General features: G+C 38.4%; 1 protein-coding gene across 1 annotated transcript in view; it reads right to left on the bottom strand.

The window, feature by feature from the left end:
* Positions 1–700: 700 nt before the first annotated feature.
* LOC103769169 (Hermansky-Pudlak syndrome 3 protein-like) overlaps positions 701–13,006 on the bottom strand; it is a gene marked incomplete at both ends in the record, with an annotated part of 12,689 nt that continues 383 nt past the window's right edge. Inside the window, 12 exon segments of the mRNA XM_008936344.1 lie at positions 701–889; positions 2,039–2,224; positions 3,929–4,159; positions 4,785–4,962; positions 5,289–5,470; positions 5,681–5,789; positions 6,572–6,726; positions 8,559–8,640; positions 8,910–9,102; positions 10,258–10,343; positions 11,437–11,623; positions 12,881–13,006. The exon segment at positions 12,881–13,006 is cut by the window's right edge and continues 28 nt beyond it. Of these exon segments, the coding sequence (XP_008934592.1) occupies positions 701–889; positions 2,039–2,224; positions 3,929–4,159; positions 4,785–4,962; positions 5,289–5,470; positions 5,681–5,789; positions 6,572–6,726; positions 8,559–8,640; positions 8,910–9,102; positions 10,258–10,343; positions 11,437–11,623; positions 12,881–13,006 (1,904 nt within the window).

The raw sequence follows: 13,006 nt of genomic DNA, 5'->3' as shown, positions 1-13,006 counted from the left end.
GAAGGGGGAAGAGATAGTTCTTCCTATCCTTCTCCCTGCTCTCTCCGCTAGCCATCTAGTAGAGAGAGCAGCTCTCTTTTCTTGTTTTTCTTGGTTTTTTCCTCCCTTTTCCCCTTTGTGTTATTTCTCCCTACTTGTCACAAAATTTCTGTGTATAATTTTGGGGTTCCTTTGGGGTATCCCGCCTTCTCCTGTTCAACCCTCTGTAATACACTGTTCATTTGCTGCTAATTTTGTTCAGTGTTCCGTCACCTTTACTGAACCTGCCCCTGAACAATAAAAGTGGTTTAAACCACCACATCCCTTCTTCTAGTTCATACAATTTAGTAACAAACTGGGAATTCTATATTTCAGATTTCCCATTCAGAGTCCTTTAAAATTCATCATTCACATCTTTTTCTCATTTAGTCAGCTTTGTAAAATTGCAAATGCTCCACCTTACAAACTCTTCTTTGTTTCATTTTAGCCCTTATTTCTATCCAGAGCTGACTTTCCTGTTGGAAGTATATTTGCAAACGTCCCCAAAAAGTAAAACTCCTCAGAGCCAGCAAAACCTATCTGATAACTGCACATTACCTTATTTGCTTTAAGTCTTGCTTCTTTTAGAAGATAAACTGTCCACAATTAAAATGCTAATTATAGTATTTGGATAGATTTTGGAGGGACGATGCAGTCATAACTTGCCCTGAGTGCTACTTACCAGATCCTCTGTTGTTTTCAATGGCTTAGTCTCAGGAAGTTGCTGCTTTGATATTCTTGAAACATACTGAGAAGTAACCCTCAATAAAAGCTCATGAAGTATTTCTTCTTGAGAGCACACTACAAGAAGAGCTTCCCAGAAATCCATCAAGAGCTGAGGAACAGTGTTTTCGCTGTTACTGCACAACATCTAAGCACAAAAATGTTAGAAGACAGCACGTTAGCATAGACTGTGGTAATTACTAGTAGCAGAAGTTAACAGAGACAGGAGGAACGGTTTTTCTTTTTTACTGAAAGCACTGTTTCGGCTCCTTTTGTGTCTTGGTGTGTTTCTAATGGATTCTACACAATAAAAGTGCTAAGCAAAGCAAAAAGGCAACGGAATGATTTTAAGGTAATCAATTCTAAACAAGGGATTTGATTTCTTCTTCAAGATTTTCTCTACTGCCAGAAAAGGCGGCACACTGTGAGTAGGTATTTACAGACTGCTAATACGGAGGGTTTTATATATGTCAATAGCCAAGCAGATGTCTTCAAAAGAAGAATCTAAAGGTCATGGTAAGAGAGGCTGTGTAGCTCAGGTAGGTATAACGGTAGGAGCCACAAGAGAGGTGTGTTAAGGTCTGGTGTGTCAGCAAAAATAACTTTTACTTGGTTTCCAACTGGCTTTAAATACCACCACTTGTTCTCATTTGAGTTTCACGACTTGGTATTTCTGATACAGGTCTTGCACAGTAACAGATACAAGACTGCAACATACCTACACTGAAGGATACGTAGTTTTAATCCAAACAACATTATGAAGTGTAGAGAAAATTTTAAAAGGGTTTGTCTATTCCCAGTCTAAATAAAGAAAACTTCTGTGACACCAGAAAAACCCATTATATTTATCGCTCTTCTCATAAACTGCAGAGATACTGTTCTTTCAGAAATTTACACAGAATATTATATACCTTCATATTTAAGTCTGATTATTTAGGAATGTGTTTCAATGCTAATGATTTTTTCAAAAAGAGCTTATGGAAGTGGTTTATCTAAGTTCTGTTAAATTTCAATAGCCGTACGAAGCCACTGAAAGGTCTCTGAGATCACGGATCTCCATTCAAATGACAAGGTCAAAACAAAGAACTTAATGGATTTATTTTTTTTCTTGATTTAACCAGTATTTCTTTCCAGAAGGTCCAGTTTCTCATTCTGTAGTCATCTATTATGACTGGAATCATCTCTCTCTTTTGAAGAAATGCTGAAAGATGACTGAAGGAGCAACTGAGGCTGCTTTGCTTACCCTTAACAGCAATACTATGAGAAAAACAGAAGCAAAAGATGATTACGTGCCAACCTTGAAAAAGGTATCTGCTTCTTCCAGTTCGATTTTACTGTTCTCATGTAAAGCCACAGTGGCAGCCACCAGTAAACCAGGTTGCATCTCCTTCAAGTGAACAGCAAACTCAGTTGGCATAACAACTCCTTCCTTCCTTTGTCTTAAGAGTTTTGGTTGCCCACTGAAGCCACAAGCCAGTATTGTCTATAAACACAGTTAGATGTAAATTAAGTAAATAATTCAGTCCACACATGATTGAATTCAGCAAACTCAGTACTTTCTCAGGCAGTGAAGTTTAGACGGGAAAGTCCGGGGAAAGAAAAAAATCCTTTCTATGGTTTACAGAATAGATCTCCAGAGACTGAGCTCCAAACCACGTGTCAGAGCAGTGACTCCTGAGCAATATATTGGCCATTTGCTTGAATGCTAAAAGTAACATGCTGTTGAAATCTGGGGTTACTGTGCACGTAAGAAAGATGGATTTCACTGTGAAATCCAACACATTCAATAACCTCGGTGTTCTGAAAAATCACTGGCTGAAATTTCAGTAGACTACTTTGCTAAGTATGATTTTTATTTTGAAAATACTGCTGCAACTATGTTCAAAATGTGCTGCACTGTGTGCAACAGTAAATTCTTTCTGGTTATCTGAGAGTTTTTGAAGGTAAGCATGACAAGGTACTATTTCCACTTTAAAGACAGTGGAGAAATGGTGCCTAAGCAGATTAAATGAATTACGTGGGGAATACAAGGCAGACCTAGGAGGAAAATGCAGATTTCACCCCACTATGCGTACAAACTACCTTTCCTTTCTTCATCTGTCTGAAAGTGTGATTTTTTTTTTTTTTTCTACTTTGCAGCAAAATGCTTTTTAAAGGTGAAGGTGCGATAGAACATTTTTTAATAGGGCAGATTAAAAAGATGCCACCCATGCAGTGGAATGTTTATGTTTACTCAAAATACGGCAATTTCACTTGATTGTGCTGCAAACAGTTAGAAAGCAGGTGGTGCTAAGTATCACTGTTGAAACAGCTCTCCACAGCTTCCACCGTGCAATTCAAAAAACTTCTGTCTTTGAAAGCTCTCCAGGACTTCTACTAAAGCATGACAGCTAACTTTGGAACAGCTATCAGTTTATTTTGAAAGTTTTAAAGACCCGCCATATCTCACTCTCAGAGTCTGTATTTCAATCTCTGTCACCTTTGAATATTCAACAGTCCTGATCAACCTTAACAAGAAGTAATTTACAGACAAGTCCCAGTCCAAAACCACACATAAACATCTATGGCAGAGACTGCTTCAATAACATTTTTCCCTCTTTGATGTGGAATTCTTACTTTGATAGCACTGAAGAAGGTTCTGATCTGATTTTAATGAAGTTTAAGTGCTTTGATTCCATGTAAGATGGAAAATTGTATACAGAAACTTTAGTTTGTGTGCACCAGGAACATCTGGCTTCAAGAGCAATTTTAAAAGGTCTGTTTGCATACACGTGGTGTTTTCATGGGCATATCACATATTAATTGCAGGTGGAGGAGTGTAAAAATGCTATTATACAACCCTGCCATATTGCTGAAGAACACTGGCTCTGCAGAGCTTGTTACAACCTGGTAAACTGCATTTAATTTATCAAGAATTAACAGCTTCAAAACTTTTTCTTCTTTGGTAAGCCTTTGCCAAGATAAGACTACCCTGCCCGCAGAGTTAACAGTAGAGTCCCAGTGTACACCAGCCCTTGATTCTACTGTTACTACAGTCAGTGCAGCCTACACAACATTGTCATGGTTTAGACAAGCGTATTAGGAGGAAGAGGAGCGACTGAAAGTTTCTTCAAAATATGACTCAGGTCAAAGGTACTGACTTGTGTTTTGCAAAGTGTGAATAGCTCATGCTTTCAGCATCCTTTACCTCCTTATAGGAGTCCATCTCATGTTCATACATCATTAGGTCTCCCATTTTCAGAGCCATGAAAGCCTTAGTAAGTGTCAGGACCACTGATGGCATAGTCTCTTCTACTTTCTGAAGATATTTCACAGCTGTCAAAGGACATACATTTCTCATACAGGGGCTGCAGAGGATATGAGGCAGCTGCACAGGGTCAGCAAGACAGAATATTTGGAGAACTTTGTTTGCTGATTCCTGTTGAAATAAAAGCCATTTGACAGTTTAGACCTTTCCAGATAGTCTTCTATGGCATATGAAAGTATTGCAGTTTTGGTTTGTTTTTTTGTTTGTTTGTTTTTAATAAAACAGACAATTACAGCTTAGCTATGAAATCACACTGCCTTTCCTGCCTTTTTCTTCCCTACTAGTAGAAGTAAAGGATCTTTTAACTGGCAGTGATTCAACCCATATTCTGGGGTGCTAGGAGAGCATCCACCAACACAGTGAATTGGTTTTACCAACCAAACAGTCTGGCAATATTCAAACAGTTTTTGTTACAGAAATGGGAGATGAAAGAAATTTGAGGCAGGGCTTTCCTGAAAAGAGAAATGTTTCTTTGTTCAAGTGGGAACCAGATCATTAGCAACATGCGCCATGACAGCAAAACCCATAATCTGTTGCTTGAAAGCACCCCAAGGCATCACAGGTGCTGCTTGCTATTTTGTCAGCAAAAAAGGGAAAATAAAAACCATCTGAAAAAGAACAACTGTAAAACTAAATAAGCAACTCAGTGTTTTCAAAGGGAATTTAATGAAAATTTGATATACAGTTCTTGAAATCAGAACAAAAGCAATAGATTAAGAAAAAAACTCGTTTCTACCTTACTTAGTTCTTCTTTCAAGTCTTCATTGAGAACGTGAGTTAAGTAAAATATAAATCCTCTCTCATATGTCTGCATTTCATCGCCTTCTGAAACTAGTCTCTTTAAAACTTCAGTCACAGATAAACCTGACATTCTGTAGTATGGTAAAGCAAGATGGTAATCCTTTGTGTCAAACCTGAAGGCAACAGAGAGGAAGGAAAAACACAACAAAACTAAGGGCAACACTTTTGCCATCACTGTAAGAACCAAAATCACCAAAGTTACAAACCAGTATCTGCAAATACACAGCTCACATTCAGTGTAAGATTGTATTTTCCGTTCAACGACAATGAAGACAATCAGATAATGAAGAGATGACTAGACTAAGCCATTTTCATAGAATGTAAGGATTTATATTAAATATGCAATACTAATGTACACCAGCAAAGAATGATAACTTTCCATTTTAAGGTTACATTATTGGAAACAAGTACACCTGTACCACTGACATTTAAAATATACCTGCTGTAGCAGTCTCCTAAGGCGGCACAACTTTCTCTGAATGCTCTCAGAAGATCATCTTTCTCATCTGATTCAAGGAAACAAGGGTCCATTATAGCTGCTCTGACCAGTAAATGAGCCTCACTTAGAAGATGGATGCAACTCTCAGTTTTTGCATTTTCGTAAGTTCTACTATATTCTACCTAGAACAGAAACAGGATATACTTAGGCTGCTAGCAAAAATTAAGAATATACAGGAATCATTCTAATGAGGTCAGCAGCCAATTGAAACAGGAATATGGGCTATTCACACGAAAGGCATTATATTTTAGTCAGCAACGACATGCATCAGAGACTACTTAACAGTACTTATTTTTAGTAATCACACATCAAAAGCAGGAGTTGGGCAATACCATTTCTCTGTAAAGCTGAATGGTTGAAACAGTGTTTATAATATATAAATTCCAGCCAGGCTCTGATTCAGAATTTGTTCTGGATTTGATGCTATCAGCCTTTCGGTAACTAGAAAGAAGGAAAAGAGTTATCAGTGTCCATATAAACACTGTGCAGCCAAAAAAAACCCACTCACCTGATCATTTAAGTAGGTATGTTTGCAAGCTAGTAAATACTCAAGAGTTAGGCTGTGAATTTAAGTCATAATGGCTAATAAAAAAATGGGGATAGCCATGTTCATACACCAGGATCACCAGAAAGGGAATAGCAGTTCTCACAGAAATAGATTAAGAGTCACAAATGTCTCTGGCTACATACATGCTGCAAGAGTATCTTGGGCCAAAGTCAGATCTTTTGTCATGGATTACTGTAGGGATATTTATAACTTTTATTGGAAAGAACCATTAGCCAAAGGTAAGACACTTGCATTTTGTGCTGCAAAACATTCTGTTAGCCTGTAGTTTCAGTTCTATTTCAGGTATTTTTTTCTCAGTATTTGTTTCTCAAATATTTTTTCTTCTCAATAGCAGTATTAGCTACTCAATAGCACTACTCAATATTATTAGTAATGTTATTTTAACATTACTTATGACAGTTAAGTTTTTTACAATTTTGAGTAACTTATTTTGTTGATTTCAAGCATTTGTGACCCTACCCTTATTTCTTCTATGCCAGTTAGTACAGCAGAACTGAAAAAAAAAATAAGGCTTGATTTCTGTTCTCATGCACTAACTAGGAAATTATTTCCAAACAGTTTTTCCACAGAGGAACCTCTCTTCAACTGCAACACCCGCAAATTCAGCACTGTACACAGAGCTATAACCATCTCCCCAAAGGACACAAATTCTTACAGCATCCTTCTTGCAGGCTTTCTTCTTTCAGTAATATCTTCTGTGTCTGCCTTAGTCAAAAGAATTATATGGTTTTTGAAATGACAGATAGCTCTTGGTCCTATAAAAAGCTGCATTCTTAATGTGCAGATATCCAGTGCCACAGGTGGACAAGCCTATAAAGGAAAGTGATTGTTTTATAATTTCAGTTAGTATGTACTTTGAGTCTTTAAGTTAAAAAAAAAAAAGAAGAAAAAATGTAACTTTTGCCAATGAGCTGACGCTAAAAACATTCACTAGCTTATCCTAACTTCGAGTGCTTCACTTAAGCAAGCATAAAAATACTTATAAAATGATGACAAATAATTTAGCAATGTAGTAAAAGAAAAAACAATTCACTCTTCAAAGTAACCACACAGTTTTAGCTGTGTGTCTCAAAATAACTGATCTCCTACGGGAGATGCCTAACATGGAAAACTTAATCCTAAATAGTTTGTATTTGGTCAAGTTGCAAAAGATTGTGTGACATGGTTATAAAAGTCTTGAATTCAGTTGCATATAAAAAGCAATTCTAGATAGAAGTATTATATTGGCTTGCCCACGGCTACATTACATAGCCAGTATTATCTCTCTGATTCACTATGCATCATTCATGTAAAACCTACTGTATCATCTACATTGGCCTGAGAACAGAAAAATGCAACCTCATTTGCCCAGAAATATTCTAAATTTACAGCTTTAAGAAGATAAAATACTGTATTTACAAATTAATGTACCAAATAAAGCAAGGCAACACAGCATGCATGTATCCTGTTTAAACAAACTTCAAATTTTCTTGTAACAAGGCAGAGGGCTGCAATGCTGACCAGGGGGCTGTAAACTCTCCTGGGCTAGTCAAAACCAGTTGACTAAAACTGAGCTCCACACCAGAGCAGGGGCACTTCAGAGGGACTGCAGCCCATGGATAACCTGTACTGGGGTGGGGACACCCCCAAGGGAATGTGGCCCGTGGAGGACTTACACCAGGGGCAGGAAGGCCCTTGAGGGACTAAAGACCCATACCAGAGTGAGTCTGCAGCCCATGGAGGGCAAGCTGCAGTATGGACAGCCATGAGGGACTGCAGCCTGCAGACCCCAGTTACATGCACAGCTCCTCAAAACTCCTGCTGGGGCAGGAGGCAGCCTGTTTCCTGACTGGAGGAACTGTGATGGATGGGATTCAACCCACAGTGAAAACACACAAAGCAGAGACTGGAAAAGGGACACACGTTTGTATTCCTTAGAGTGCTACCTCTATGGAGAGCAGAGAATACGTTTGGCTTTTGAGAATTTTGTAGTGCTTCTGCTGTCCTAGGGTGTCTTTGTGTCTGCTGTCTGCATGCTTAAAAGAAATCCTTAAATGCTAACGTGAAATACAGTTCGGTCTATCTTTCCTGGTATTTTTATTAACATATATCCCCATCTTTAAAATTCAATAGATTTTTTTATTGATAAGCAATTTAAGGAAGGAGGAAAGTCTAGACATCCAAGGATCAAAAGCCCTCCTTGTAAAAAAACATGCACTAAGTATCTGGTAGCAGACTCGTCCAAGTGTCTAAGCTCCTCTTATAAAAACTGTTTTTTCAAGGACACCTAAGAGAGAGAAAAATCATCAGCTGCCATAAGATAAAACTCTGCATTCTTCATTCAGCTTTATGCAGGAAAGCATGAAATTTAGTTTAAAAGGCAAGTTACTTCATAGCTTTTGGTGTTTTTGAAAACATTCTAATAACAGTCTGTAATCTTAAATGGCTATAATAGAGGCATTTATATGTTTATTAAATGTTTCATTGAGGCATTTATACACCATTAAAGTAAAATATGCCACAGATGAAAGTAAAATATTAACTTTGGATGTTATTTCATTGGTTCAGCCCATAAAAACTAACAGGATTTCAGAAGGAAACACAAGGAAACCAAGTGTCACAGTAGCAGCTCCATTCTTTCAGCAAGTTAATAAGAGGTGCACCTTCACAGTTGTATCAATATATGGATCCTCATCACGGGCTGCTGCTGCACTGCACCGCACTGTGAAGCACTGCAGGTTCTCACTAGAGGGAAAGAAGAAACCATAAGGATGAAGGGGAAAAAACCAAAAGATGACTTGCAAAATCAAGTAGTACGGAGAATCAGATTTTTTTCATTTGTATAAATGGGCCTTGAAGCCTAAGTAAGAGGATCTGCTGCATTGTCACATGAGCCTACCCAGAGAGTTCCAGGAGGCTATGAAGGACATATCAGAGGGGAAAAAAAAGAAAATAAAAATATAGCAGCATAGAGAAACATGGTAATACTATCAGCAAAGTCATAAACATAGTACCTTGTAATGACGTGCAGGAACTGTGGAGTGAGAACTGCCTGCTCTGACTTCTCTGAGTATTGGTAAGTAGAAATCAGTTCTACTAACTTCCCAACAGAGTAGAGATATCCAACATGAGGTAAAGAGAAAAAGCAAAAGAGACTCAGTAGTTCTCTCTTGTTCTCAGTTTCCTCATGGGCTGTCACAGGTCTTCCTGGATGTAACAATAAGAAAGGCATTTTATATAGCTCATAAATCAAAACTTGGCAATTCCTTTGCAAACCAGATGCCTAAAACACACTATCAAACCTGCCCAGGTTGTAGACTAGTTTTGTTAGTACCTAGTGAAGAGAAAAACAACTATGTGACGATCAAGGCATAGGTCCAAAAATTTGCATGTCATGTTATCTCAATTTGCAGCATTTTTAGCAAACCAGCAAGTAAAGAAATTCTATAGCTGTAACAGCATCTGAGAGTCCTGGCAGATTCATCACAAATAAATATCCATGGCCTGACAGATTAGCCTATTCTTACGCAGCTGCCTGTGAGATGGGGTGAATGCTCATCCAGAGCTGCAGCAGTAGTGCACCAAAATACAGGTTCTCACTTAAGGGAAAAAAAGGCTGGGAATGGCAGATTTTGTTTATGAAGCCCCTCTGGCAGGTAAGGGCTGTGTCCAGATTCTACAGACCCTTGTCAAAGACTGTAAATCACAAAAGAACATAAGATAATGGGACACAAATGGCAAGCAGCTCATTCTCTTGAGTCAGCTGCAACTTAAATGAGGTTTTGCTACTTATCACACACATACAACCAGCACAAACTGGGTAAGCAGTCAGCAAAGCTGATTGTTAATGTATAGCATTAAGTTCTTCCATGGGGGTGGTGGGGCTTGAGATAGTGTGTATTAGTGAACCCCTAAGATCTGCATCCATCCTTTGCAGTTTTAATTAAAGCCAGCCTGGCAGAAAGGTAACCTGTATCTTAAAGATTATTAAGGTTTACTACCCTGATTTCCACTGTTTACTGGTTAGAGGCAGCCTAATATATCACTGAGGATAATTTTACTAATGCAATGTAAAGAGTGACTGTTTTGTGATGTAAAATTTATCAGTAGGCAAGGGATAAAAGTTTATTTAGTGCTCTTTTGGCACAGTGAATTGATATTTTAGCTGAAGATTATGCAGAACTTCAAAAAATGTAATTTTTTTCTTAACAGAAGCTCAGTTTAAATAATTGAAGAAAGACCCTAATTTAAAAAAAACGCCAAATAATAGTTACAGTATACAAAACAATACAGAAGGAAGCTCCTTCCTTTCCCAGGTCTCCTGTGACACAGGCCATAATCCATCCATGCATATTCATGTACCTGTCTGGTATACAGGAAGCAGCTGAACAGAGTGCAACTTTGTCTCTTCACAAAACCCAAAAGGCGACTGGTCGGGTGTAAAACGTCTAGGGAAAAAAAATCCAGAACAATTTGGGACCTCAGTGAGGAATTATTCTGAGCTACTTCAGACAAATAAACAGCACTACTTATAATAGGCATCGCTGATGTTTTGATACGCAATGACAACGTGCAGCCCTACCACTAATGCATTTAGCATGGTGATGCCAAGAAGCATGTGGTACAGCTAGACAACTACCTTGAGTTCTTGCAACCAAAATCCTCTTTCTTTACTTGGTTCAAAGCTATGTCCATCAGGGTGAGGTTTACACTTGACATTAGGAAACTTTTATCAAAATGGTGGTCAAACACTGGAACAAGCCTCCCAGAGACATGATCAATGCCCCAAGCCTGTCAGGGTTTAATGGCAATGCCCTTAATAATACGCTTTCACATTGGGTCAGACACAAAGTGGTCAGGCATGTGGACCAGATGATCACTGCATCTCTCTTCCAACTGACATATTCTACTGTTAAAAAATGGGCTTTGTGTCCTGGTTTTACTGGGATTCACACAATCCTAGCCCTGCCATACTCTGCAGGCCATCAGCAGCCTGGAGTCAGCCAGGGCAGCTAGCACCAGGGCTAAGTTGGCACCAGATGAATCTTATTCCATAAACATCATGCTCAATATAAAGGGGGAATTTTGCTAATGACAGAAGGTTTCCTGCCTGGGGTTCTCCTGATGACTGCTTTCCTGTTTATTGAGACCACCCTACCTTTGCTGGGCTGAGTAGAACATTTTTTACTTTATACTAGCGTTGGGATTAGTTTTTCTGTTTCATTGAATCCATTTCAGCTTGTGGTTCTTCTCTCCTTTGCCCAATTCCCCTTCTTGGCTGGGAGAGGTCATGAGGTGATAACGCAAGTGATGTAGTTTAGACCCAGAGATGGGCTAAACATAGGCACTCTGATATCACATTATTTCTTCAGAGAAGAAAAAGGCAACTCACACTAACCCCACAACCAAAAAAAATACCACCTTATAAAACCCCTGTACGCTGAAATACCATGATTTTCCTTTCAATGAGACATGAACCACAGCCTATTTTGGTTTCTTGTAGTAAATTAGCCCATAAAGGGGAAAATGAATTTGTAATACCTGAAAAGCAGATACTGCACTTGGAAGTGCTTTGTGTCTTCTGTAGGTAACTCTGTGGATTCCAGTGTGATGGGTATCTCACATAGCTTGCTTTCTTCCCCAAGCAATTCCACTGGCTTCTGACATATGATGAACTCATCTAATTCAGGTTGCAAAGTATATGTTGAACAGCCTTCTTCTTTTACACCTTAACAATGAAAATGCTGTATTAGTTGTTCATATAATTTTTTTTATTGTTAGATAGAATGTTGACACAATATCATATAGTCCAATTACAGCTACTTAGGTATCATTGGCTTCCTCAAACCATGAGTTTTTGAAAACTGCTGTGCTAGAAGATGAGAACAAGCCTTCATTTAAGCCTCAACAGTCTACCCAAGAGTCTAGATTCCTGGAAGAACAGGTAAACTGTTCATTACAAGTCCAAATTTTGTGGTGCAAATGGCTGGCCATAAAAATTGTTGTCATTTGGCTGGAGAAGTTTTAAGAAGGAAAAGGCAGCTATGCTATAAAGTGTTATCTTAAACCCACTTCTAAGGTCTGGAAAGCAAATCCTAACAGCATTCAGAAAGTAATCTGAACTTTTCCATTTATTTTTTAGTAATAAAAACAACTAGGGGCAGGATGCCATTATCTGATTTAAGATCCCTCTTCACTCAGTGAAGAGCATTCCAGTTTATATTTTTGCTCTTGTTTACCTTTATGTTTTCTAGGTAGCTTCCATTTCTAAAAGACAATCCTTTTCTGTTTTAAATTTCTTCAGTTATAAAAGAAGGATTTTCTTATGTTTTTTTTTGGTGTTCATCTAAGACCTTTGGAAATGTGAAAATTAATTACATTATGGATTGATTTCTTGCAACACAAGGGAATGAAACCTACTGAGTTAATCTCTCTGGGATTTCCATGATTTTAAGCGAAGACCCTGAAAAATGAGAATTTGCTGACATGTTTATGCAGGTTCTGAGCCTAGTAGCAGTTCCAAAAATGCATATGTACTGCCACAGAAGTATTCTTAAATATGCAAGCCAGTATGCATGGTCCACCTGAAGGCTTATGAGATGCTTCTTCCATTTGACTTCTCGCTCCTCCCTTAAAAGGGGCACATACATGTATCTGGGCAGTGACACTTGCAGAGTAACTTTTCTGAAGAAAGCACACTGAACTACTGTCACTTTGATTTGGCCCCATGGTGGCACGCCAAAACAGGGACTTCATTCTGTCTGTAGAGGATGCACTATCCTGAAAGTGTCTGTAGAACGATGGCCTATTTAAGTGTTATCTCCAACTGCAGGTGGTACCAATTTTTATACATGAGAATATTCATCTGACAGCCCTAAAATGATCTGAAAATATATTCTGAAGGACAACGACTTTGAGCATACTTTGAGAATAACAGGAATTGGTGAGCAGATTCTTGGAAATAAAATTTCATTTCTGTACTTACCTCCATCCACAGGCTTTTCTACTGTATTAACTCTATGTGCACAGTGCTCTGTCCTGTCAGCACTTTGCTGGACCAGTTCCAGGATCAGAACATCCAGTTCTGTTGTTATGGCTATATGTCTGGCAC

This window comes from Merops nubicus, unplaced genomic scaffold (assembly GCF_000691845.1).
Source record: "Merops nubicus isolate BGI_N331 unplaced genomic scaffold, ASM69184v1 scaffold42932, whole genome shotgun sequence".
Classification (NCBI taxonomy): Eukaryota; Metazoa; Chordata; class Aves; order Coraciiformes; family Meropidae; genus Merops; species Merops nubicus.
The sequence above is the reverse complement of the archived record's forward strand: the minus strand, read 5'-3'. Positions and strand labels throughout refer to the sequence as shown.